The 24,385-nt window shown below is 43.6% G+C and overlaps 1 protein-coding gene across 1 annotated transcript; it reads left to right on the top strand.

Annotated features, from left to right (window-relative positions):
* Window positions 1–1,059: 1,059 nt before the first annotated feature.
* On the top strand, window positions 1,060–14,654 carry LOC142579296 (23 kDa integral membrane protein-like). The gene is made up of 7 exons (XM_075689343.1): window positions 1,060–1,956; window positions 2,445–2,645; window positions 4,782–4,862; window positions 5,063–5,152; window positions 7,431–7,541; window positions 10,540–10,623; window positions 12,968–14,654. Exons 1-7 carry the CDS (start codon window positions 1,897–1,899, stop codon window positions 13,010–13,012), a joined length of 672 nt encoding a protein of 223 aa, XP_075545458.1. The 5' UTR covers window positions 1,060–1,896; the 3' UTR covers window positions 13,013–14,654.
* The last annotated feature ends 9,731 nt before the right edge of the window (window positions 14,655–24,385 follow it).

Raw genomic sequence — 24,385 nt, 5'->3', positions numbered from 1 at the left:
TCCAGCATTTTCTTGTCCACGATCCTTCTTTAACAAACCCTTCTTAAAGCGAACCCATCCGTGACGTCACCATGCACCACCACAGGAGACGATAAATTCTCGCGGATGAGAGTTTAGGATTTGGGAGCGTGCGCTCTGCCAAGGCTATCGTTGTGTTTGCCGCAAACTTGCACTTACACGTACTTCTGTTGGCTGGGGCAGGAAATCTGGCCGGGATTAGGTAGCCGCGTAGAGTGGCTTAGGCAGAGCCCTCAGCCACCCGCAGTGCTATGTAATATATCAGATGCGGTTCTGCGCTGGAGTTGTTTCCACTCTGCATCTCCACTCTGCCTGCGATTATATTACTCGCGAGAGCTTCTCTCCCGCGGGTAAAATAGTCAGGGAAACGCTCTATGGAAAAAAAAAAGAAGCTAAACACACGCTGCTGATCATAAAAGGATATTCGAATTGTAGAAAGGCTAATTACCAAGACTCCGGACGCAGCGTAAATTGAATGTAGCACAGTACCCGCACCTATACCAACACCAAGGCTAGTTATTCTAGTACACTCTACCAAGGCGGTTCGCGAATAGGCAATGAAGACCACAGATTCTACCGAGCTTAGGACCTTCTTAACCTGTCTGGTAGTTGCAGTGTTCTTAATCTGATTTCCTCCTTTATTTCTTATCAACGCCTGGTGACACTCTTAACGTCTTTCTGACTCTATACTTTTTTATTATCTCTTTTTGGGTATATTTGGTCAAAATTCCTCACGTTCTCACAACATCAAATTTACGCAATGTTTGCACAAACGTGTGAACAAAATCTTCTTTCTGTATTCCGTTAACTTCCGTCTGGTGTCCCAGTAAAATGTGGCGAAGTTTACACATCAGTAAGTGAGAGCTATGAGCCCACTTTTTCTGTTTATTTCTCTGTCTTGGCACGCATTTCTGTAAACAAAATTAAAAGCCATGTGAGCCATGTTCAATAGCGCGCCAGAAACAAGTGACGCCACCTTGCGAAAGAAAAACGAAGCGAGTTCGCGGCCGGGAGAAACGTAAAAATTCCTGTGCGAAGAATGTTGATGGGCGCCTTGTGAAGTGAGCAGCGCGTCCCGCCTTGGTGGGAAAACACCGATTAAAACTATTGAAATATTCTGCTGGTAGCTCATTAGGTCTGTGCTGCAATCGTGCATTGTTCACCGAGGAATGCAACAAGAGCATCACTTCGTGACCCGTGCCGCGCTCTACTGATCGTCCGACAACGAGCGATGGCCTACAAAGAGGACACCCCGCTACAGTAGGCAGCAACACAAGTTGCGCTGTTCTCTCGATTCCGCCGACGTGCGAGGGCGGAAGAAGAACAGGGGAGAGCACGGGCGAGGAGTGAAACACTAAGCAGTGGTGAGGTCACATAATGGCTCGGCGCCGTGCCTCGCGACTCCGACGTCGGCAGCTGCTGCTCGAGCCGCGCCAGGGAGTCGCGGCGGAAAGCACGCCAGCAGCAGAGTTCGGCAGCTCGGTGGTTTCCTGATTGTATGTAGGCGCACGAGCAGCGGAGAGCCCGCAGCTCACGACAGCGCTGCATTTGCCCGCTTGCAGTCGCGCCGTGCGGCAGACGCACTCGCGCTCGGTGGCTGCGAGTGAGCTACCGAAGCGCAGCGTCGCGCGATTGAGGAAGTGCGCGACTGGCTGCCGCAATTTTCACGGAGGTCACGATTGAAACCGACGCCCAAGCCAGTGGCATGTGCTGTGTTTGTGCGCGCCTGTCGACTGGTTTTGAGCGAAGGCGGTGGTACGTCATCGTGCGGTCGTTGTCCTTGTCATGTTGTCGAGACGCCGATCTTGACGCGACGTGAGGTGTCGGAAGACGTATCAAAGGGTCCCGAGGGCCAGGACGGGCCTCCCCGAAAATAATATGGTGTGCGGTCTGGGAGTCATCAAGGGCGTTTTGTGCGCCCTCAACTTGACGATCTCGGTACGTAATGCATATTCATGCATAATTTATTGCGTAACAGATACCCGGGAGAGCGCAATCACGGTGCTGGTTTGTTGCCATGAGCTCTTATGCAGCAAGGTCGCACGTATTTTCCCTACAGCGCGCCGAGCGCGCCACTTGCAACACCTGGTGTAACGCACCGCCAGATCTCGTAGGGCGCACATGTATTCGGCATAAAGGCGCGGAAAGAAAACAAACGGACGCGCATGTGATGCACCCAAGAGACATTCATCTTGTAGCGTTCGATCAATACACGAAGTTGGCTTGGGCCCCGCTGCTGTCTAGAGATTACGATGTCGCTTTGTCCCAAAACTCTGTATTCAGACAATCATACACTTCACGGATAAGCAATGCGTATAGATACATAGCTTGCGTGGCAAGCAGCACAGCTGGTTAATTCTTTGTGCGCACATATGCATAATGTGCATGTTTCACAGTTGTGCTCATTCGCATTCTGCTATCTGCAGCTGCTGGGAGTGGCTGCGATTGTCGTGGCTGCCATTGTGCTCAACAATCCAAACCTCCATGATGTCAACGACCACTTGGGAAAATTCTCAAACTACCCAACTGCAGCCACATTTGCCCTTGTGGCAGGCGTCACAGTGCTACTGTTTGGCGTCTGCGGCTGCTGTGGGGCCTGCTTCGGTGTTGGTTGGCTTCTGCTTATGGTGTGTTCCTGTTTCTAGATTTATGCTAAATCATAGAACTCTTAATGTTATCTTCAGCTGCCTTGTGCAATGCGAGCACTGTCTAGGCGTGGCGGACTGAACAAGGACACACATCAGTATAACAACTGCACATTTTGAAGAAAATTACTGAATCGAGTGCAAAAAAAAAAGTGAAAGAAGGAAGATTAAAAGCAAATAAAGTAACATGAAAGCATATGGTACCTGCGCAATTGTGCCAAGGAGACTCTATGGGGTCTTCTACTAAGGAAGCAGCGCCTTATCAGTAATGCCTTGTCAGTATTCAAGTGCCGCTCATGGCAGATTAAATTTTATATAACCACTACCACACTAAACTTTCAATAACGTATGTACTTGTCATTGCACCGTATTTGTCTTTTCTTTTTTTACTATAATGTAGAGTAAATACTGAAGTTATATCGGACTGAAACGAATGAGCTGCTTCTAGCTCCTAAGCGTGGAACAACTGCTCTTATGAGGAGCAAACTATACAATTAAAAGAACAAAATTCTGTCTTTGTGTTCAAGTTTTCTTATCAAATAAACAATACAATACAGACAGCTTTTATTCTTGGTGCAAAACTTTATCTGTTTAGCACGTGTGATAAAATCTGGTATTTCATTGCTAACCTTTTGCTTAGCGTACATTACCCTATAGCTTTGTTGTTATGGCGTTTATATTGCTTCACATTCTATTTGTTTTTGTTTCTTTCTGTTTTGTGCATTATTTTGGTGTTATTGCTTCAGGTAAAGCACAGTTTTGAGTCAGCACCAGAGTACTTATTCCTTTTGCCCAAGTCTGTTCTTCCTTCATCCTGTTTTTAAATTGTCTGCCAACTTGCCTAGCCATTTGTTCTACCACCCGAGTGTGCAATTGGCTAATAATTTGCGATTAGCTGTCTGTCCTGCATCATGATAAGCAAGAAACTTAAATATATCTCTTGATGCATTTAACATCTAGCAAATTGTCAGAGAATTACATTTCCTGTTGACTATAATACTCCTTGGTCAGTTATAGCACCTTCTTAAGGAATACAATGGGACACCTACCATATGAAAAGCTTGCGGTTTAAGCATGCAGACATAGATAAAAATATTTCTTCATTACCTTTTTTCAAGCATGTAATGCTTGTTCCACAGGCTTAAAGTTCAAAACTCATGTTTTGCTCTTTAACCTAACCAGTCACTTTAAGCGATACTTTCAGATTTACGTGACGTGACACATCCAGCTTCATGTCTCTGTGGAACGATGGTCATCCTGTCCATTGGCCTATCCTATAATTGCGTACCAAAAGTCAAATTATCAACCAAAAATAAGGCCTCTGTCGTGTAGAGTATAAAATTTATGCCTTTTCAGCGCTTTATTCCTGTAGCACAGCAGGCAAATCATTGAGCTTTACTTAAACAAATAAATACATCTAATAGTCCTTAGCAGCTGTTTCACATACCAGCATTTAGCATCTCTTGAAAGCAGATGTCAATTGCAGCTGCACATAAAATTGCCAGCTGCGGAGACCTTGCTTCTTGCTGTCAGCACTGGTTTCATGTTTTCATTTAAGTAATAAAAAGGCACTGTACAACTGCTGAACAGTATTGTAGAAATTGCTGTTGTACTGTACTACGACAAGTGCACATAACATTGTATTTGCATAAGTACTCTTTCATATTCTGCTATTTGCACAACATTACAATATTAGTACAATATTAGAAATGGTATTTATGTCTTCCAATCCTACTTAGGATACATCCATTTTTCTCATTGTTAAGTAACAATCTAGTGAAACTGAAACCAGTCCTAACTCCTTTCTTTTCATGGTGTTTTTTTTTTTTTCTGCTTGAACTGGTAACACATTCCATTCTTTCTTCTGGAACCTAGCAAACAACAGGTTTATTCAAGTGGTGTTCGTTAGCCATACATATGTTCATAAATGCAACAGCACGTATCAGTGCCTCAATCTTTTGTCCTCACTTCCACATTGTAGATGGCAGTGAGTGCACAAACACAATGCTGTCCCATAGGTTAAATGTTCATGCAGACACTCGACCTTTAGTCTTATACATTGCACTCGAAAGCTTTGTCATAAAACTGTTTTCATGTCTACCATTGTCAACGTTGCAGTTTATCATCATCATGGCTGGCTTCGTGATTGTGGAAACAGTGGCGATGGGACTTGTCTGGAAGTATGCAAACAGTGCCGAAGTGAGTCCACGCATGCACCTGCTCTCTTTGTTCATTCTTCGCTTTTGACCACTGATAATGCAAGCCTGTCACTTGATCAAAGCACGGCTGTCACTTAGCCATAAGCCTGTCACTTAATACAAGCACGGCTGTCACTTAGTCCACGGAGAACACTCACATTTGACCGATTGTCCCAGCAGTGAATGTCCTTTCTTTTGCAGCTGGAAAACACCCTCACTTCAACATTGTACACGCTCATTGAAGCAAAGAAGAGTGGGCTGCCAAACTTCTTGCAAGACTTGCAGCAAGGTGTAAGTTTTTCTTTGCGCCTTCACTTTTTGACACACTAGAATGCTCTCAAGCGTGGGATGCAGGAACATGCACTGGCACTTATTGCATGCATGCTGCAGGCACGGGCAGGCACAAGGGTGCAGGCATAACAGCATCAAGGGAAGGCCCTGTACATAAATAGTCATGCTGGGATGATGTCTTGGGCATTCAAATTACACACAAAAATGGCTTTATTTATAATTGTACCAAAAGCCAGTGTAATAATAAGTTACCCAGACAAGCAATAAAGCAAGTACCAAACAATAGCATGTTCACTTGTCAAATTAACTGTGTATAAAAGAAATACCGTATTTACTTATGTAAACCCTGTGCTCTCATAAGGCTCGCACCCAGACTACGGAGTGCAAAAATTTGTATAAAAGAAAGAGTATCACTAAGCATCAAACGCATTCTAGCGTGCTGGTGAATTCTTGCAAACCGCTACGAGGTGGCACTAGTGCATGTCAGAAAAATCTATCTGCACCTGTAAACATGTTCATAGTCGGCCGCCGGTGGTTGAATTTATATGCACGGAAGTCTGAGCATGATTTGAGGCTTCATTGAGCAGCCATAAGCCTGCCTTGGGAAAGCCCACACCCGGTAAAAGTCCATTAAAAGAAAGTGCGGGCCTTCCGCGAGTAAATATGGTAAATAGAGTGAAACAGAAGGCGCACTAAACTGTGCGCCCAGGTGTATATGGGTCACTGTCCCTTTATTATGAAAGTAGAAAACATCCCTGCTTATTGTTTGTCTTATTGCAATCACTTGTGGGGTAGCTTTAATAACATATGCATTTTCTATTACTTTATTAGTGTTTTCATTAATGCTTGTCAATCCTGCAGTAAATATACTGCATATTTCCAGCTAGTTAAGCATACCTTTAACACTCTTATTCTTCTACCGTAATTGCCTAGGCAGGTTTTTCGAGTCCCATGATAGGCATGCGTGAACACTAATCTTTAAAAAAAATTAATTATATTATAGGGTTTTACGTGCCAAAACGATGATCTGATTATGAGGTACGCCGTAGCGGGGGACTCTGGATTAATTTTGACCACCTGAGGTTCTTTAAAATGCACCTAAACTGGGTATATGGGTGTTCTTTCATTACGCCTCTATAGAAATGCGGCCGCCATGGCCGGGATTTGATCCGGTGTCCTCGTGCTTAGCAGTGCAACACCAATGCCACTAAACAACCACGGCGGGTGAACATGATTTCATAATCTTTCATAATTCCAAATGTTTCTTGCATATTTTTTTAATTAAGTCAGCATGCTATTTAAAGTAACATTAGGGATGCCTTTATAGTACTTTTACTTCCAAAAGTACAGTACAGTACTTTTACAAAAATATGCATGCAGAATCATGACGTCTTATACGACACTGTAATCGCGCGACCAATTTCTAATCTTTTTTTCGTGATCTGCCTTGCGGTTTGATTAAAGCAGTCTCCAGAAGAGGCATCAAGAAAGAACTGCTTTGAGCGATAAAGCAAATGGTACGCTACAAGTGTTCACGAACGAAAGTTGAGCGCAACTTGAGCTGTGCACATAGCTAACTGTACGGAGAAAAGTGGTGCATCTCTGCTTTCGTTAGTTAACGATTCTGTTAATTTGTGGATTGCAGTTCCGATTTCGAAATCCTCCTGATTGTTAAATGCTGCAACAGGAACAGATCTCTACCAGTCACTTCGTGAATCAGTAGCAAAGCATAATTGCCGCATTGCTCTATATGTGATAAGCACATGTTGTATGGCATAGCATTGCATTGAGGGCCACCAAATAGAATGCCTTTTTCTTGCTGTGAAAGCACGCATCAGTGCCTATAAAAGCAGATGTGGCAGTCATTATGGAAATGATGCGCACAATGATCTGCATGGGCTGTGCCGAAGCAGGCACACTGCACCACAACATACGTACGCAGAATAATCCCTGACACTAGGGAAGCCTGTATTTAGCTGTTCAGCGTGCTGATGCCTAACACATCGTAACATTAAACAGGGAAAGATGAACAAGAAACATCGGATGTACTTCGATAAAGACACTGCTGGATCTGTGTAACGTAACTGTAAAAAGTTGGAGGGAGATGTCGGATGTACCTTTGGCCACAGCCTTCTTTTTTTTTTTCTTCCTCTATTTTCTTTTTTGTCGGAAATGTCTAACTCTGATTATGGTTAATGCAGGGAAGTATGCCACAAGATGATGACTATAGCCTCTGCTTTTGTGCTTATTATGCATTGCCCATTCTGTTGCTGCCTAGCTCTCGTGCTGTGGTGCGAAAGGACCAGATGACTACCCACGGAACGGCTTCGAAATACCAGCAAGCTGCTACACAGAGTCAAAGTCATCACCGCCAGTGCTCCACAAAACGGTGAGAAGCATTCACACAGGCAAAACAGCTGCCTTGTATAAGGCAGCGAAAATATTCTGCAATTTGTTGTACGTGTTCAAAATTTTCAAGTGTAGAGCGGGAATATTGCAGGGCATTAAAGTAGTTGCAGAGGGCCACCTAAAGAAAAGCTTTAAGTGTCATTTTAAATAGCAATGAGTGAAAAGAATCGAGGGAACTGAGGGACTTGATTATTAATAACCTAATGAAGCCAACAATTAAGGTTTCCTTGGCTTCATTGTCTGTTGGCTTCACATCGTTGTTCCCATAGAGTTTCTCACTTTATTACCTAGAGGGAAATCTGGCGCTGCTGCGCTGTGGTATGCACGGGAATGCTAGTATGTTGTGACTTCGGAGTGGCATCGTTCTCGAAGAGCAGGACACCTGCCTGACAAGCACCATTCCGTCTATCACAATGATTCATTCTCTACTAAAACAGCACGTAAAAAGCTGTTTTAGCTTTTTAAACATGTTTTGTTTAATTATGAAGACTTGTTATTGCATGTACAATTATATGAAACGTATAAAGTATCAGCAGGCCGCTAAAGTTGGAGGACGACAATGTTCGCGCTCGCAGTGTGACAGTTTGTTGCCTGTTCTTGCTTTTCTTCGTTTGGTTATGCGTCGTAGGTGAGTAAACTTAATTGGAAGATGTAATATGGTCGAATGAAAATCTTTTATGAAGATTTTACTTTAAGAATGCGTTATTTGTGTAGCCATATCCACATTTTAGACGAAGCCTCTTGCAACACCAGCCAACACAAGCCTCACAGACACATATACTGTCATTTCCATGATGGCACAGCGCCCCTTACGAAACTCCCATTCACAGTGGTGCGAGATTTCCCTATAAAGGTGTTAAAGTGAGAAACTCTATGGTTGTTCCTAAAAGAGCAGTAGATGTCAAGTAAATGCAACAGCACTACAGCAATAATGACGGTGGTGCAATGTCTAGTACGTCACATACTTGAAATCAAACCCTGGCTGTGAACGAATTAAGTGTTTCTTTCTGTTGACTTCTGCCAGCAAAACATGATTGTGGCCCTTCTGATGTATAAGAAGGGCTGGTGTGACTTGCATCAGTGGACTATGGTACTGTGGGTTGACAGTGGAACAATCTACAAAGAAAGGTCTAAGTAAAAATGGAAATGTTGCACGTAGTAGCTTAAAAGTTGAAATGAAAAGCACTGAAAGAGATGTTAATAGTGAAGAATGAAGACTGGCATTGTATATTGTCCTCAAATACACACATTTGTCACAACAATTTCTTAAAGGGCCCCTGAAACGGTTCGGACAAGTTTTGCAGACGCGTGGGGTACAGCTAAAGTTAATCATTCGCACCACAATTTGTGTGAACCATCTCATATTAAGAGAGCTACGGACGATTACAAGTTACCCTCCTCCATAGCCATCCATTTTCTCCTCAACTCGTTTGCCAAGTGATCGGGGCTAAGCTGGCTCTGCGTCAAAATGGCACGTCGTGTCGTCTACTTCCGGTTCTCTAGGAGCAAGCACATGAAGACCCTCCAACCTCTCCGGCAGCTGCTTGGCAGTCGACCCCAAGCGAGAGCTATCGAAGCAGCGTGTGTTGCGAGCATTCTGTCACAGCGCCAAACGTGTCTGGTATTCTGGTAACCACAGGTGGGCTGGGCCTTTCGACGAATGGGTGGAGGCATAAACTCAAGCTGATAAAGCAACTTTACCGTAGACGTACGTGAGCAGCCTGATCGGTCTGCACAGTCCATCGACCTGACCGAAACGGCAAGGTCAAGCGGCCAGGCCCTGTCCCCTCGCTTGTGTTTACCTGAATACCAGACTTGCGAAACGCTATTGTGGCAGTAATCCTTCAGTGTAGACGGACGGCTGCAAATGCGCAAATTCTGACGCCAATCGTATAGCGACAGCCAGATGCACTGCAGCCACTCCACTCCTCTGCTTCCTTGCCGAGGGACACGATGTCGCAGCTTGACATATTGCCAGTCGCTACGCTTGCAGCCCACAACGCAACAAAGACGATTCATGGTGCTCACGAAAAGACAGACCGACATTGACCGCGGAGCTCTCATCAAGACGGAGCACGTTGTAACACAAGCAGACGACGCTTGCTTTGTGCCGGAAGTGCTTAAGTGTAGTGAGAAATTGTTCTTGTGCGTTCTCTTTCTGTTACATTCTTTTTATAGCAACACGTTGACTAACATTCCAACTATAACGAACATCATTGTTCACCATAAAGGTGGAAAAATTATTGATTGCCCTGGGCAGCCAATCGGATAGCTCACCCTACTGACGTCAATTGGGTGATTTATGTCATATGGGTAGGGGTGGCTGAAAATTCCGCCAAGCAGTGTGCTGCGATCGGCAGCACACTTTATAATAGACAGCATTTCTTTATAATAAATTGCACGCTTTATGCAGAGCACTTAGATGCGTCAGTGATCAGGAGGGCCTTCTCTAACGACTCAGTACATTTGTACAAAATTGTCAAAATCGTTTCAGGGTCCCTTTAAGGTCATTCCCTCATGTAAGTTCCTTACATTTCGAATTTTCTGTCATTTGGTTGCAGCTATTCTGGGCTGTTTGGAACTGTAGTGTTATTCACTCAGAGGGAAACGCCTCATTAACATTCATATCCCTTTCTTATTCAGTTTTATATGACATTATTGAATAGAAGAGTCTTCAGTATGACGCTTCACAAGGGTAACTAATAATAAAGCCACTTGGCAAGCCTTCATTCCAAATTAAAGCTGCTACAAGCACTTGAGCATTAACGTGCTTCCCCTAGAAGTGGACAATCCTGTGGTTGTCAAAGCAACAAGCCAAGATTCTAAACCACTCGTAGATTTGCATGTGCAGGACATATTTTTGTCTCCTAGTGATCCCTCCTGTCTACTTTGCTCTACCATGTTTTCTGATGTTGACAACCACCCACATAGGCACTCAATGCTAGCCAGATTGAAAGGAATGTTGCGTGTTGTTTCAGGGCTGTGGAGAGGCCATTGCCACATTTCTTGGTGAGCAGTCTCTCAAAATTGGTCTCCTGGTGCTAGGAATCGTGGTTGCCCAGGTGAGCTTACAAGATTATGTTTGTAAACGGTGGCAAAATGCAGTACAAAAAACTGTTAAAGGATTGCGGACATATTATCAAGAAAAGACTTTACCACAGGTTTCTCGCATGAAACATGATGCTTGGCAAGTACTAAGAAAGTTGGGGAAAACTTCTACAGTAGACTTTCGTTAATTTTACTCCAGCTGATTCGAATTTTAGATTAATTCCATCTTGACCAAAGGTCTGGTCAATGACCATACAATTCTACAGGCCAGAACTTTTCACTATTTCAATCCTGAAATTGACCCCCACCGGATACTACAATTTCGACTGGTCGGCATGAACACACCTTACCCAAATAGTGATCACAGTCGTGATCCCAATAGCTGCAGCCTCTGCTTGACAATGCTAGGGAATAGTGAATGCACCCGAGACACATTATCTCTCACTGAAAAGGCTAATTTTCAGCCTGCCCTAGGAAGATCTTCAAGTGAAACTGACATCTCACAATGAACGATTGTCGTATTTACACAATTCAAACATGTGCCTCTTTTCTGATTTCTGAGAAAATTGGTTCAAAAATTGCCTGCACGCTATGCTTCGAAATTGAAACCACGTTCACAACAACCTGCCTTCATAAGCCAGCGTCATTGTCATCGCAAGATGGTGACAGAAAAAGATAGCTCGTAGAATTGCGACAATGATGAGCTGCGTTCAGTCTTCAATTACTGCAGCTCATTCAAAGGATGAGTTATTTTGCACACCAGGCAAGTGACAGCAGAGTCACATCGCATATTTTCAGCACTCTGGAGACTCGCAGGCATCGCAAGACAAACTGGCGAAGTGCTTAGTCTAGGCATGGGCCACCATTCCGTTTGCTATTCTAGCATTGTTGTTCAAGAAGTGCTGAATATCAAATGCAATGGGCCACAATGAGAGCAATGTGTCATAATCCACGTACAGTGATAAAATGCTTAAAATTAACAACAATTAACATTAGCTATAAATAAATGTCCATTCTGTGAAGGTTAGTTTCACTGGTGTCATCTTGTCCTCACTGCCAAAATCAGAGGCATTTCCAATTGAAGCGGAGGCACGCAATTTTTTTTCTAATTGGGTGCACATTAGAATTGAATAAACACTACCAAAGGAAGCAGCGGTGTGCCTGGATGTTCTTTTTTTTTTCTTTTTTCTTTTTAATTTCACATGCCAGATCATCGGTCAATTCCATAAGTTCTGCCAAGGTCGAATTAATGGCATACAGCTGCATTAAAGTATTTATGGCTTTCTTAAAACTTGCCAATATTTTTTTCTAGGTCTTAGAGTAAGTAAGGATGTCTGAATGACTAAATATTTTAATTGAACAGAGCACCGAATATCTTATTTCTAACCAGAGTGAAAAAAAAAGTAAATAAAGGACTGATAAGAAAGGAGGGAAAAGAAAGTGAAAAGAAAAATGATGTCGAAAATGTCATGTCAGTACTCCTTTAACTGGAACAGCAATGCATTTCATGACACCCTTTGGCTTGCATTTCTGGAAACCGGGGCTAGGCACAAGATGCAAAACGTTTTGCTATAAGTACTGGTTGACCTAACTTTTGCAATTAACTGCATGCCCCATTAAGAAAATAATAAGTTAATTCGTGATTTTCTTAAATAGTAATATTGGCAGTTATTGCACAAATTCTGTTGTTACCTGCTGCTATGAAGCTTGGTCAGAAAAAGTTCTATCTTGAGTTCCATTTTTTAAAAATAATCTGAGACATTCGTCACATACACACGACATAAGCAGGAACAGAAAGATTATGTTTGCCTGTATCGAGCATGCTTTATTTTTTATGCATATTGTTAGGACTGAGTCGCTAGTTATTGATTATAGTTGCCTCACAGTGCTTGTATGATTCCCTAGGTTATTTTTGAGGCAAGCTAAGTGTAGGTTGAAAGACTCTTATAAGTGTTGCAACCTCATGACGGCATCTGGTTATGCTGAAGCTATGGCTGTAGCATATAGTGATAAGCTATGCATTGTCGACCATTGGTTTAAGTACTTTCACTATTGAGAACCTACTTGTTTTTGCCCGTATTAGTGCAGTAGCTGTCTGGAGTGATAAGGGCATTTTCTTAGCCGTAATAACTGCCTTGTGGATAGACATTAGGTATTTGCAGCTTGAGAGCATGCAGTTTCATTACTTTGTTATTTACTGCTTGCAGTATCAAAATGTGTAATTACTAGCAGAAGAATGGAAAAATTGCTGAATCCTCGAATAGGAAATCTGATTGATGTTCTTGAAAACAGCAAGTTTTTCAGTATCGATGTATTTCTCTTCGTGCTTCACATGAATTCTTTTCCATCTGTTTGCAGGTGGTTGCCATATCACTGGCAATATTTCTATATTGCAAGCTGTAGACAGCTGCAAAATTTGGTGTGGCATTTGCCAATCTCTAGACCTGTTGGTCAAGGTGCATTTCTTTTTCATTCCTGTGACGACAGTGCTTTTGTGCCGCCAAAGTCACAAAGTTTTGCCTGTAGCCACAATTACAGCTGCTGTAATGGGTTCTCTCATGGAATGTTTAGCCATCTTGTAAAGTGCCTCTTGTTTAGAAACACTCACCAAATAACAAAACTATCGCAGAAGTACAAAATGTGAATGTGCAAACGCGCATCTCCTTACATTAATAAGCATTTAATTTTTGCTTTTGTATGCATGCTTTTAGGTGCCTTACGTGCTGTACTTAATGTTGCTGATAAATACCATGGGCCAAGTAACTTGGCAATATATATAAATATAGTTTACAGTCCGATGTTGTGCCACTTCACTGTTCGTCGCAGCGGAAATCCAGCAACTAGTACTTTCTTCAATGAGGATCTGCCTATTTCTTTGTAGTGCCTTTTACATTGACACCTATACAAAAGTAGAAAAGGTGCCTATATAATGCACACATCATGCCACCATCTTTATCATATTCAGCATACAGTACTTCTAGTACAGCCAACCAGGTAAATGTCTTAAGCTTGATATAACTTGAAACTTTGTTTAGCTAATGATTTTCCTATCCTAGAATTCAAGTGCAGCCTAAACCATGAAGATACATCTTGGCACAGAGTGTATTTGCAGACTTATTGCTTTTGTGAGCATTCTTTTGAACGATTTCTGGTGTCTCCAATATTATTTCTTCACATGTGAAGCAGACATTGTCATGAAATCTGTGCTTACGAGTAATTCAGTCCCTAGTCATGAAAATGGGTAGTTGTACAGAAAGCAGACTTGCTAACCTCTTGAAATGCACAAATAAGTACTGTGCTGTCTAGAGAGAAAGCGACATATTTTTTTATGCAGCACTTAACGTGTGCCGTGGTTTTTGCTTGTTGTGCCTTCTTTGTATGATATGCGCATTTGGTCTGAGCCTGACTTCCAAGCAAACATAGCACTGTATATAAGTGTGCTAGGTATCCCAAAGCATCTTTTCCCACACTCCACACCTGTTTAACAAAGGCACCTAGTCAGGATCATGCTTCCTAACAGAGAGCTATTTAACCCAATGTTCATTTATGAAAGATCATTGTTTAGAGACCAAACATGGGCTCTGTTAATTTACATTAGTGTTTGTTGTTGTATGAGTTGTGCATTTTATCAGTCCAGATTTGCTTGTGTCAATGTTTGAGTTTATTGATAAGACATGAACTGGCACACTTTTTTAGTTGTAGAATACTTGCACGTGTGAGTATCTCATTCATGTTTTCTTTTATGACTTGTAATGCACGCAGCAAGAATCTGCCGTTGCAGTGAAGAAAATGCGACAATCAGGCTGAAATCCCTCCTGCACTGTTGTTTAATCGTATTTCTAAGGAGAGCTTTATATGTGGCATTTCTCTGTGTTGTAAATGTTATTCTTTCTCTGCATTTGTCAGAAAGGTCATTTGCAGCTGGAATTAACCATTGCCACGCAAGCAGCTGGTTCCTCCGAATTATACAAAGGCACAAATGATGCCGCATATTTTATATAAAATGTTTCCTGCAATAAAATTGTGCAAAAACGAAAGGAAATTACACTGCCTTCTCTTTGATTTTGTGCCCTTCATGTTGGCTATTAGCAGCGTCAAGCTTGTAGTACAGGCATGTTCCTTTTTCGTGTACACTGAGACTTCGATCTAACAAGTATGGATATAGTGAAGGAAACCTAAAGCGTTTCTTGTCGACATCTGCATGTATCTAATATATGCTTATAATGACTGTCGAACATAAAGGTACTTTCCTGTCGGATGCAACTTTATTATAATGAGTTTCAACTGTACTAGTCTTTTCTCCTCACACTGCAGCATACCGTAAAATTCCAAGTAAGCGCTCTGATTACCCCCCCCCCCCCTTAGGCTTGGGGATAATATTGCGAAAGTTGAGGAGAGGGTACCTGATCAAGCTGGCTGCGAAACTTAAAAGAACTGACAACTGGCCAGAATCTGTTGTGAGGCACTGATGGAAATAACATGACCATGATTTATAGTGACTGACTTCAGCATGCTGTTCGAGATGCAAGTAGGAAATATGATTTTAAATTAACAAAGGAAGCTTCAAAATCTAAGTGTCGCAGCCTGGTGTTGAAATCTTGGTATTCCTGATGTAGTATATGAGAGTGCTGTACATAAGTCGGTTGTTCTTATGAACAGCATACTTATTGCTTAAAATTGCAGTTCATATATTATTAGAGGATTGCACTTTATTCTATTCGTATTGCAATTGTAAAGAAAGTCTATGCTATCGAGCGGCACATGCTATTCACAATGCATGGCGGTGCACATGCGCACAAGGCTTTGAGAAGTACCCAGATTCGTGTAGTCTCCCTGTGAGATACAAAATGCCATCGACTAGTTGTGCCGTAAATTGGTGCCAGCACTACAATATTAATGCGCGCGTGGCTACGGCAACGTGCATCACGTGTGAAAGTGTCACTTTGCTCTCAAGAACTTGGCTTGGCTAAAAAGAAGCTCTTGGCTAGTTAATGGCCAAAGTAATTGGACAGGAAACCATGAAAGCATGTATCTAATATTGCAGAAATAATTTGACACTTCGGAAAACATGAATCAAAATAATACTTTCTCACAACTACGACCGCACTTGTCGTCTGTCTCCCACCAGTACTGGTGTATAATCGCTATCGCACTCACCTATCATTGTTTTCAGCATGCTTCAGATTCAAAAATTCTGATAAAAAATGTTCCACAGCGTCTTCTGCGTTACCACTTCATAATTGGACACTGTGGCCGGTAAGCTTCATATTGCACTGAAATAAATGGGTACCATGAAAATTTGTTGTTAGTCCCTTTAAGGTGGCAGCTGAAAGTATTTTTTTTTTCTGAAAACAAACAAGACAAAAAGGAGGGGTCATAGCAGTGCACAGAGCATTCAAAATGTTATTGAACCAATGATTTAATCGCTCTAAATCTCGTCTAAGGACACCTTGGCATCTGTCTTAAGGAATAAACTGCAGCATTCGGCCTGCACACCGTTGCAGTTTTTCGGGGGGACGGCACCAAGGTCGGACAGCCGGCCATGCAGATCACCCACCGTCTTTCGGACAGTCCAAACGAGGAGCGTATACCCCTCCAGGATTTTGCACCGCGCCACAAACATTTTGCACAGAGGCTGTTCTCTGTGTACAGTATCTAGAATTGGGCTTCTGCTGCAATTTTATGGACACTCCGGGCGAATTGTTGCCGTCGCCGTGAGGTTCCGTACAAATTCCAAGTGTACTAAGATCGCAACTGGCGCACCCATGCTGTTGGTGTGAGGGAAAGCAGGCGAGAGTGGGCCTATAAAGACGGTTGCTTGGTGCACACCGCTCTCCCACGTGCCTGGCATTGTAGGTCACGTGATCCAACGTGTGCTTGGCGGGGGGGGGGGGTATGTGGCAGGTGAGCGTGCGTCTTCTCTAACCTGGCCGTGGCTGAGCACATACGCGGGTCACCCGCCTTCGCTTGGGGTTAATCTACGGCAGGTGAGCATGCAAGTTGTGACAGCAATCAAGTAGCAATCAGCTATTCAAGGAGCGGCAGGGCTCCTGGAACTAATCGAATTGTTGTCGCCGCCGTCGTGCCCTCGCTCTTCTCCGAATAGCCGGGGTTAACCATTGTATATCTTCCACGCTTCATTTTCAACACAGGTGCGCTGCTCGTAGCTTCATAGCACGCTGCACGGAACTTCTATGTAGGCCTTTCTTGCGTGACGCAGCTCAAGGGGAGAGGGTCAGCCAGAAGGCCCTCAGTTCTCTAAAGGGTGTTGGCCGCGTTCCTCGCTCGCGCACGCGATTGAACCGCGTTCGCCGGCTCACCCTCACACCTTTCACTCATGCGGAACCTCACGGCGACGGCAGAAATGAGCCTGGAGTGTCCATATTATTGCTATCGCAATAAAATGGAAGGCACGTCGGAAGCGGATTGAACCGAACGCATACTATTCGCCCTGACCTATATATAGTAACTCAGGCAATTTTGTTTGTTTTGCCCATAAATCACTAAGTGATTAATTTTTTTTTACCCTACTTTTTAACTATAGGCTGAAGACGCCAAGTATGATGGCTGACTTGTAGTGCGCCTTCAGAAACCACCGATCGAGTTGTTTCCTGTACGATACGTCTCATGTAGTTCTTTTTTCCGGTTTGCAAAGAAAGCCCACGAAATGTGAAAAAAAAAAAAAAAAGCCACGTGACGGAGTGCTTGCGCGGTGGTATCTTGCTGCTCTCAAGAATGTTTTCGGTGAACATGGTCGGCTGCGTCGTGACTGGCGACGAGGAAGCGGCAGGGCGTTCTTTATCTCCTCGGCAGCGCTCGGCCAGCAGCGTGCATTTGCGCCGTCATCCGACGGGATCCGCCGGCCTACTTTGCCTACAACCATCATAACGCCCTGCCGCTTCAGTTATGGGTAAAACAAGAAATTGCCCAAGTTACTATAGGCTATTGCGAATAGTGCACGTTCGGTTCAATTCACTAGTTTCTAAAGTCTTGGCTCAAGTTACGTGGGACACCCTGTATAAACGTTGGCTTTGGCTGCGCTGAGCCCATTATTTGAGCGAAGCGTGGTGTTGGGGCCGTTTTCGCAGTCAAACACAATGTGCATCATTCGCATCTTTGGAGACCTTAATCTATTGATTTTCTTCTAAGCAGACTTGTACGTAACAATTGTATGTAATTAATTACTGATGATGGATTAACTATTTTTGGTAGTTTTGTTATTGATTGATTATATTTTTTATTCGATAACGCTCCCTGTAATTCAGTTACGTTTTTATTAACCAATTACGCGTAACCAGTTAGTTTATTGACGAGACAATCTGGAATAGGCGACGAAGCTTTGAGAACTTGAATCTGGATAGGAACTACACCAGTGGTGGAGCCAGGGGACGGCACACCGGCCACGTGTCCCCCCCCCCCCCCCCCGAAATTTCTGTGGTTATATGGGGCCTGCCCAACCCCCTGTCCTCTCTTCTCCCCATCTCCCTTCCCGCGCAAGTTGGTGCCCCCCTCCCACCCGAAAACCATTTCTGGCTACGCCATTGAACTATAGTAGAACATCCGCGATTACGCCACGCAGCATCCTCGTGGGTGCGCGCGTTCAGACAGGCATACAAAGGCGCTCCGTATGCGATTCATCTCAGTATAGCGGTCCACCAGGTGTCGGCCGACGAATCGAACCGGTATGTGCGTGTACGTAACAGCTGGTGGAACAGGGAGATACGAGAAGTGATCGCCGAACGACAGAAAGCATCCCGAGGGCACAGGCAGGAAAAGAAGGCGCAGTTGCCGCAGGGTGAAGTAGCCAGTAAATGGGAAATATACCGGGAGAAAAAGTCTATGGCTCAAATTCTGGTTCAAGCAAAATTAAAAGGGGAAAGTGAGCGTAGGTTGTCAGAAATACGTGAGAAAAAGAAGGCCGCACCTAGAATATTTTGGAACCACATAAAATTATTAGGCAGGAAGTCAACAACAATACAACAACAAATCCTTGACGAAGATGGAAACAGACTGGAAGGAGAAGCGGCAATAAATTACATCCGAAAAATAACAGCCGAATCTTTCCAAGGCAATGACGAGGTTTTATTTGAAGAAAAAAAAAGAGCATGAAAGAGACCCAGGTGGAAAAGGAGCTAGTGCTGACAAATTTCAACTGGAAGAAAGCCGAAGAGAAAATTCCTAAGCGCACAGCCACAGGGCTAGACGAGGTTCCCGTTAGGCTGATTAATGAACTAAGACTAAAAAGTAAAGAAGCTCTGGTGAAAGCAATGGAAAAAACTTTAAAGGATAAACGAATACCAAACAGTTGGCGACAAAGTAGAATGAATAAGGTAAGGGGGAGAAAGACAGGATTCACTCGTATAGACCGTTGACCATTACATCGGTAATATACAGGCTAGCAACGCAGGCAATCAAATTAAAGCTTCAAGCATGGGCAGAAAATAATGGCATTTTGGGAGAACTTCAGAATGGCTTCAGAATAAGTAGGCGTTTAGATTATAACTTATTTGTTCTTACTCAGTGTATTGAAATATCGAAAGTAGAAAGCAGACCGTTGTATGTGGCCTTTTTAGACATTACAGGAGCCTATGACAACGTAGGCCGCAACATATTGCGGGATATTCTGGAAGGGGAAGACTTAGGTGACGAGTGTCTACAGCTTTTGAGAGAGATTTACCTAGAAAATACCGTTTGCGTTGAATGGGAAGTGATGAGGAGCGAGGAGAAAGTTCATATCAGCAAGGGACTGAGGCAGAGGTGCCATTTATCCCCACGGCCGTTTATGTACATGGTGAGGATGGAGAGGGCGCTAGAAGGAAGTAATATCGGTTTTAATCCCTCATGCAAACAGGCGGGTACAGTAGTAGAGCAGCAGCTTCCAGGTTTATTTTATGCGGACGACATTATGTTGCTAGCTAACAAGCACAGTGATTTGCAACGCCTGGCTAATATCTGTGGACAGGAAGGCAACAATTTAGGTTTGAAATTTAGTGTTAGAAAATCAGGTGTTATGGTATTCAATGAAAACAGTGAACAGACATTGGCGATATAGTGCCAGGAAATACCTCGGGTAACAGAATATAAATACCTTGGTATATGGATAAACGAAGGCAATAGATATATGGAAACACAGGAAAAAACAATAACAGTGAAGGGGAAGAGAAATGCAGCCATAATGGAAGCACAGAGCGCTATGGGGATACAATAGATACGAGGTGCTCCGAGGTATGTGGAAAGGTGTAATGGTTCCAGGACTTATTTTTGGAAATGCGGTTATTTGCTTTAAATCAGGGGTACAATCAGGACTCGATGGGAACCAAAGGTCAGTGGGTCGCCTCGCATTGGGCGCTCACGGGAAGGCTACAAATGAAGCTGTGCAGGGTGATATGGGCTGGACTAGTTTTGAAGTGAGGGAAGCCCGCATTAAAATTGAGTACGGAGAACTACTGAGGAATATGGAAGAAAGTAAATGGGCTGGGAGATTGTTAAGGACTCGATGGGAACCAAAGGTCAGTGGGTCGCCTCGCATTGGGCGCTCACGGGAAGACTACAAATGAAGCTGTGCAGGATGATATGGGCTGGACTAGTTTTGAAATGAGGGAAGCTCGCAGTAAAATTGAGTACAAAGGACGGCTGAGGAATATGGAAGAAAGTAAATGCGCTGGGAGAGTGTTCAGGTATCTGTATAGGAAAAACATTGATTCACAGTGGAGAAAAAGAACTAGGAAGCTTACCAGTAAGTATGCGGCCTGTATGGTGGGCAACACAGCAACAAAGAAGGCCAAGCGGAAAGTCAGAGAGGCTGAAATAATCTCATGGGTGGCCGCAATGGAAAAGAAGCCTGCCATGAGTAACTACTTAAGAGGAAAGAACGAAATCAGGAAAGAAACAATTTATGATAACTCAAAGGGAAGCTCATTACTTTTCGAAGCGAGATCGGGATGCCTTAGAACACGCAACTATAAAGCGAGATATAAGAAGGAAGAAGAAGCATGCGCTTGCTGCGGTAAAGCTAAGGAAACTATGGAGCATGTTTTATTAAAATGTGAAGGCGTCTGCCCAGCGGTCGATTTAGGTACCACTGGCCTGCTTGAAGCCCTTGGGTTCAGCGGGAGTGGTGGTAAACATGTCCGCAATAGGGATTAGCAAGAGGCGATTGGAGGATTGGCGGAAGAAAAGTAGGGAAACGACAAAAAAAAAAACGGAGACGTAAAACCACAGTTCGCAATAGGGGATCAGAAAATTTGGTTGTGGGAGTTCATAGTGTTTTTTTTTTATTATTGTATAACCTAGGTAGGACATTAAGCAGTATAATAGCAAGAGCTTGGTGGCGCAACCCACTGGCCTGTTCCAAAGGGGGCGCTCATAACATTCATCCATCCGGTATACTGCATGGTATAAGTCGCGACAACGACGGGGGGCCACTTCGGACTTTAATGCCAGAAAATTACAGAAGAACGAATGTTTCAGCTTTAGGCGAGCCCTAGTGGGAGCCCCTTCTTCGATCCCCAGCAACAACGAAGCGCTGCGCTTCATACGTGACCCAAGCGAGGGCACCGCGGCATTAAGTAACCACAATCTTTTGTGCATAGTGTTCGTACGTTTATAGCACCACCATTCCCTCCTGCTGATGTCCTCACAAAAAAAAAAATTGACCAACGAAAGTTTTGAAAAGCAATTGTTATTGAAGACGAGCAATATGTGAAGGGTTGCAGAGGACGCACTGAAAGTGCCAGCCCTGCAGCTTGTTCTAATTTCCGCATCTGTTCAATGTTGATGTTAATAAAACTTCCCAGGAAAGTAACGCATAGAAGTAATCTATTACTTTTGAGTAGTTCCTCAATTACTTTCTTGAGGCAGTAATCTGTGACTGTAATACATTGTATTTTCAATGAAGTAATTGTAATCGGCTTCGTTTTTCTTTAACGTTTACAAGTATGGTTCAAACCCATTGCGCGCGGGCCACGCCCGCGCCGTCGATATGCCGTCAGAGCTAGCGCCACTGCGACTCCCGGAGTGTCCGCATAATTTATATCGCAATAAAAAAAAATTTTAAACAAGCTACTTGCTGTTGGGCTAGTTGGTACTATTACGCGCAATGTGAGAGAAACATGGTACACCCGTCAGTTCCTTCAGTGACATAACTGACAAGTGTCATTTTTCTTGTAAACAGCAAGGTGCTACCAGTAATCTGGTGCCACACTGTTAGCACCCGAATGTCAGGTCCAACTTACGAAAGGTGAATGGTTCGTCCATCGTAGGAGGTGACTTAATAATTAGACGGAATGAGTCTTAGCCTAGCATTCCAATTGACCTGCCAGACGTGTACATTTGCGCAGTCTTCTGCAACAGCGTGTAAACTTTTCCCCTGCTTCAGAGTGAACGCTCCGAATGACCTGAACGAGCGAGCCTACCTGGCAGGGTCGTTGACCACTCCCCATATCCTTGTCACTGAGGTAAATGATAAAGTTTCAGAGAAGGCAGCCCATTGGGCATCGTTCATTCGGTTGTACGTCTCGCAGACGAATATATATATATATATATATATATATATATATAGAGAGAGAGAGAGAGAGAGAGAGAGAAGAAAGGGGGTTAACTGAGGGGCCCGGGTAATGCGACGACGTGGGATCGTTCCCGGCAAGTTGCTTTTCTTCACTTTCATTGCCATTTATTTATTTATTTAATTCAGTTAGTAAGTACAAGTACTTTCCCCTGTGTTGTCCTGGTTTGTTGGCTTCTCATGATATATACACACAGGAGATAGAGAGAGGCTGATGGACCAGCCGAAACGTCGGAAATATATTGTGCAAAAACAACGTGGATATATATATATATTACGATAGCTGTCTTCATCTACTATGGGCAATTTCGATGGTCGGACTATCGCACAGTGCCACATTAACCACTGACCCAGGTTGTCCACAAGCTTGGGCCGCTAGGTAGATGCTGGCAGCTGCCTTGCCGGGCAGATATGGGCCACTGCATATGTGCCCGACCACCTGCTGCTGTCTATAACCTATAGTAGACAACTTTGCCACGGCGTGATATTGGTATGTGTCCATTCTTGGTCAATCTCCCAGGATGGATTCGCCAAGGTGACACAAGGGGCATGTAGCCTTATATAAAGGCTCATCATTTCTACGTTTTCCGGAATTTTCAAAAATTGCCTGTTGCGGATAACATAATTCTAGTCCTTGCGCTGGATTATTCAGAGAGACGGGTATTACTTGCACAAAAAAATCGAAACGCATATTCGACTAATTAACATAAGTTCACTACTGAACGTATCAATTACCTTACGGCACATATTGAAATTTATGGATTGTAGCCAGTGCGCTTTCAAGGCCTGTCCACCTTGAAGTAATTTCCAGAATGGCACCAGTTTCGCGATATGTGCCATCAAAATCGCCATAAAAATTTACTGTTGTTTTACTTATTTTTTTAATAGAACGGTATCCTTTGCATTAAAGCACAAAAGTAACTGGAACGCCCATATATTTTGTCCCACACTTTGGGAAATAATATCTAGAAATTGGTGTCATCGTGGATATTCAGTTCAAGGGGATACATCTTGCAAACTTACGACTACAATTCGTAAATTGTGGATGTATGCCGTAAAATTCGATTTTTTTTACATATAGTTGAATATGGTGTTTTGATTTCTCATGCTAGTAATGTCCGCCTCTTCGAATAATTTAGCTCAAGGACAAGAATTACGCTATGTGCCACAGACGATTTTCAAAAATTCTGGAAAACTTATGATCACCCCGTATTAAAGCGAAGGCGCCCCACGTGGAACGACACCTCTGCGGCGAGCGCGGCCGTTTGACGGATGGCCATTGCAACGAAGTTGCAGCCACCACACACAGGGTTGGTGGGGGTTGCCACAGAGTTTCAACTGGTATGCAATGGATGATCACGACAGGATGTACTGTGTCGTGATGTCACTGGACACTGTCGTTGGCGGCGAGATTGGCGCTTCGCATGTCTGCTATGCGTGCATAATGTCTTGTGATTCGCGGCTATGGCATGGGGATATAGACGGAAGGTTAGACAAGAAAGCTATCGCAGACCATGACAGTCTTCTTCGATGGTTTCTGGCCGCAATTTTCTTTATTATTATAGCTTCCGCTCCATTGTTCTGCGAGCTGCACAACTGTCATTTTGGTATCAAGTTGCGAGGGCAATGGCTTGCCAGTTTCAACACTCAAATAACTACTTTCTTTCTGTCTTTCTTTTTTTTTTTTGCTACGCAACATGTCTGCCACAGCTCACCAAGCGGTTCATCTAATGCCTTCCTGTAAACGTCCAATCATATAGAGAAAGAAATTGTCCAAACGTGTTACACTACAGAATCTTTTATCGTTAATCTGAAAATCAATGGCATTTGTGAAGATCGGCAAACAGTCGCAGTCCATCCTGTCTGGCGCCGTCGTCGATGCTAACAAAAAGGTATGTTGAACATAGCACACGGTAGGTATGGCAATCCACGAATCTGGTGTTCTGCAGAAATTCGGCTTGCCATCGTTCGCGAAGTATAAGTCCATAGCATCCAGACATCTACTATATAGGAGAAATCTGCCCCGGAGGTTAGGACATTCTCTCCCAAGAGAGAGTAATGTGCAGCAAAGTCGACACTTATTACCCTCGGAAGGGGGCAACGACTGCAGAAGTCTTTCAGAAGCGCCTCCGTGGGCAACTTTCTTCGGGGAGTTTATCTACGCAGGCACTTCGACTGCCCTGCACAATTGCAGAGTGAAGACTTCCAAGATG

This window comes from Dermacentor variabilis, chromosome 4, assembly GCF_050947875.1.
Source record: "Dermacentor variabilis isolate Ectoservices chromosome 4, ASM5094787v1, whole genome shotgun sequence".
Taxonomy (NCBI): domain Eukaryota; kingdom Metazoa; phylum Arthropoda; class Arachnida; order Ixodida; family Ixodidae; genus Dermacentor; species Dermacentor variabilis.
Note: the sequence above shows the minus strand (reverse complement) of the source record. Positions and strands in the feature narration are given on the sequence as shown.

Coding starts and splice junctions, on each gene's coding strand:
- LOC142579296 (XM_075689343.1), top strand. CDS start 1,897: ATGGTGTGCGGTCTGGGAGTCATCAAGGGCGTTTTGTGCGCCCTCAAC. Junction 2,646..4,781: donor TTGGTTGGCTTCTGCTTATG/GTGTGTTCCTGT, acceptor TCAACGTTGCAG/TTTATCATCATCATGGCTGG. Junction 5,153..7,430: donor TGCAAGACTTGCAGCAAGGT/GTAAGTTTTTCT, acceptor GTTGCTGCCTAG/CTCTCGTGCTGTGGTGCGAA.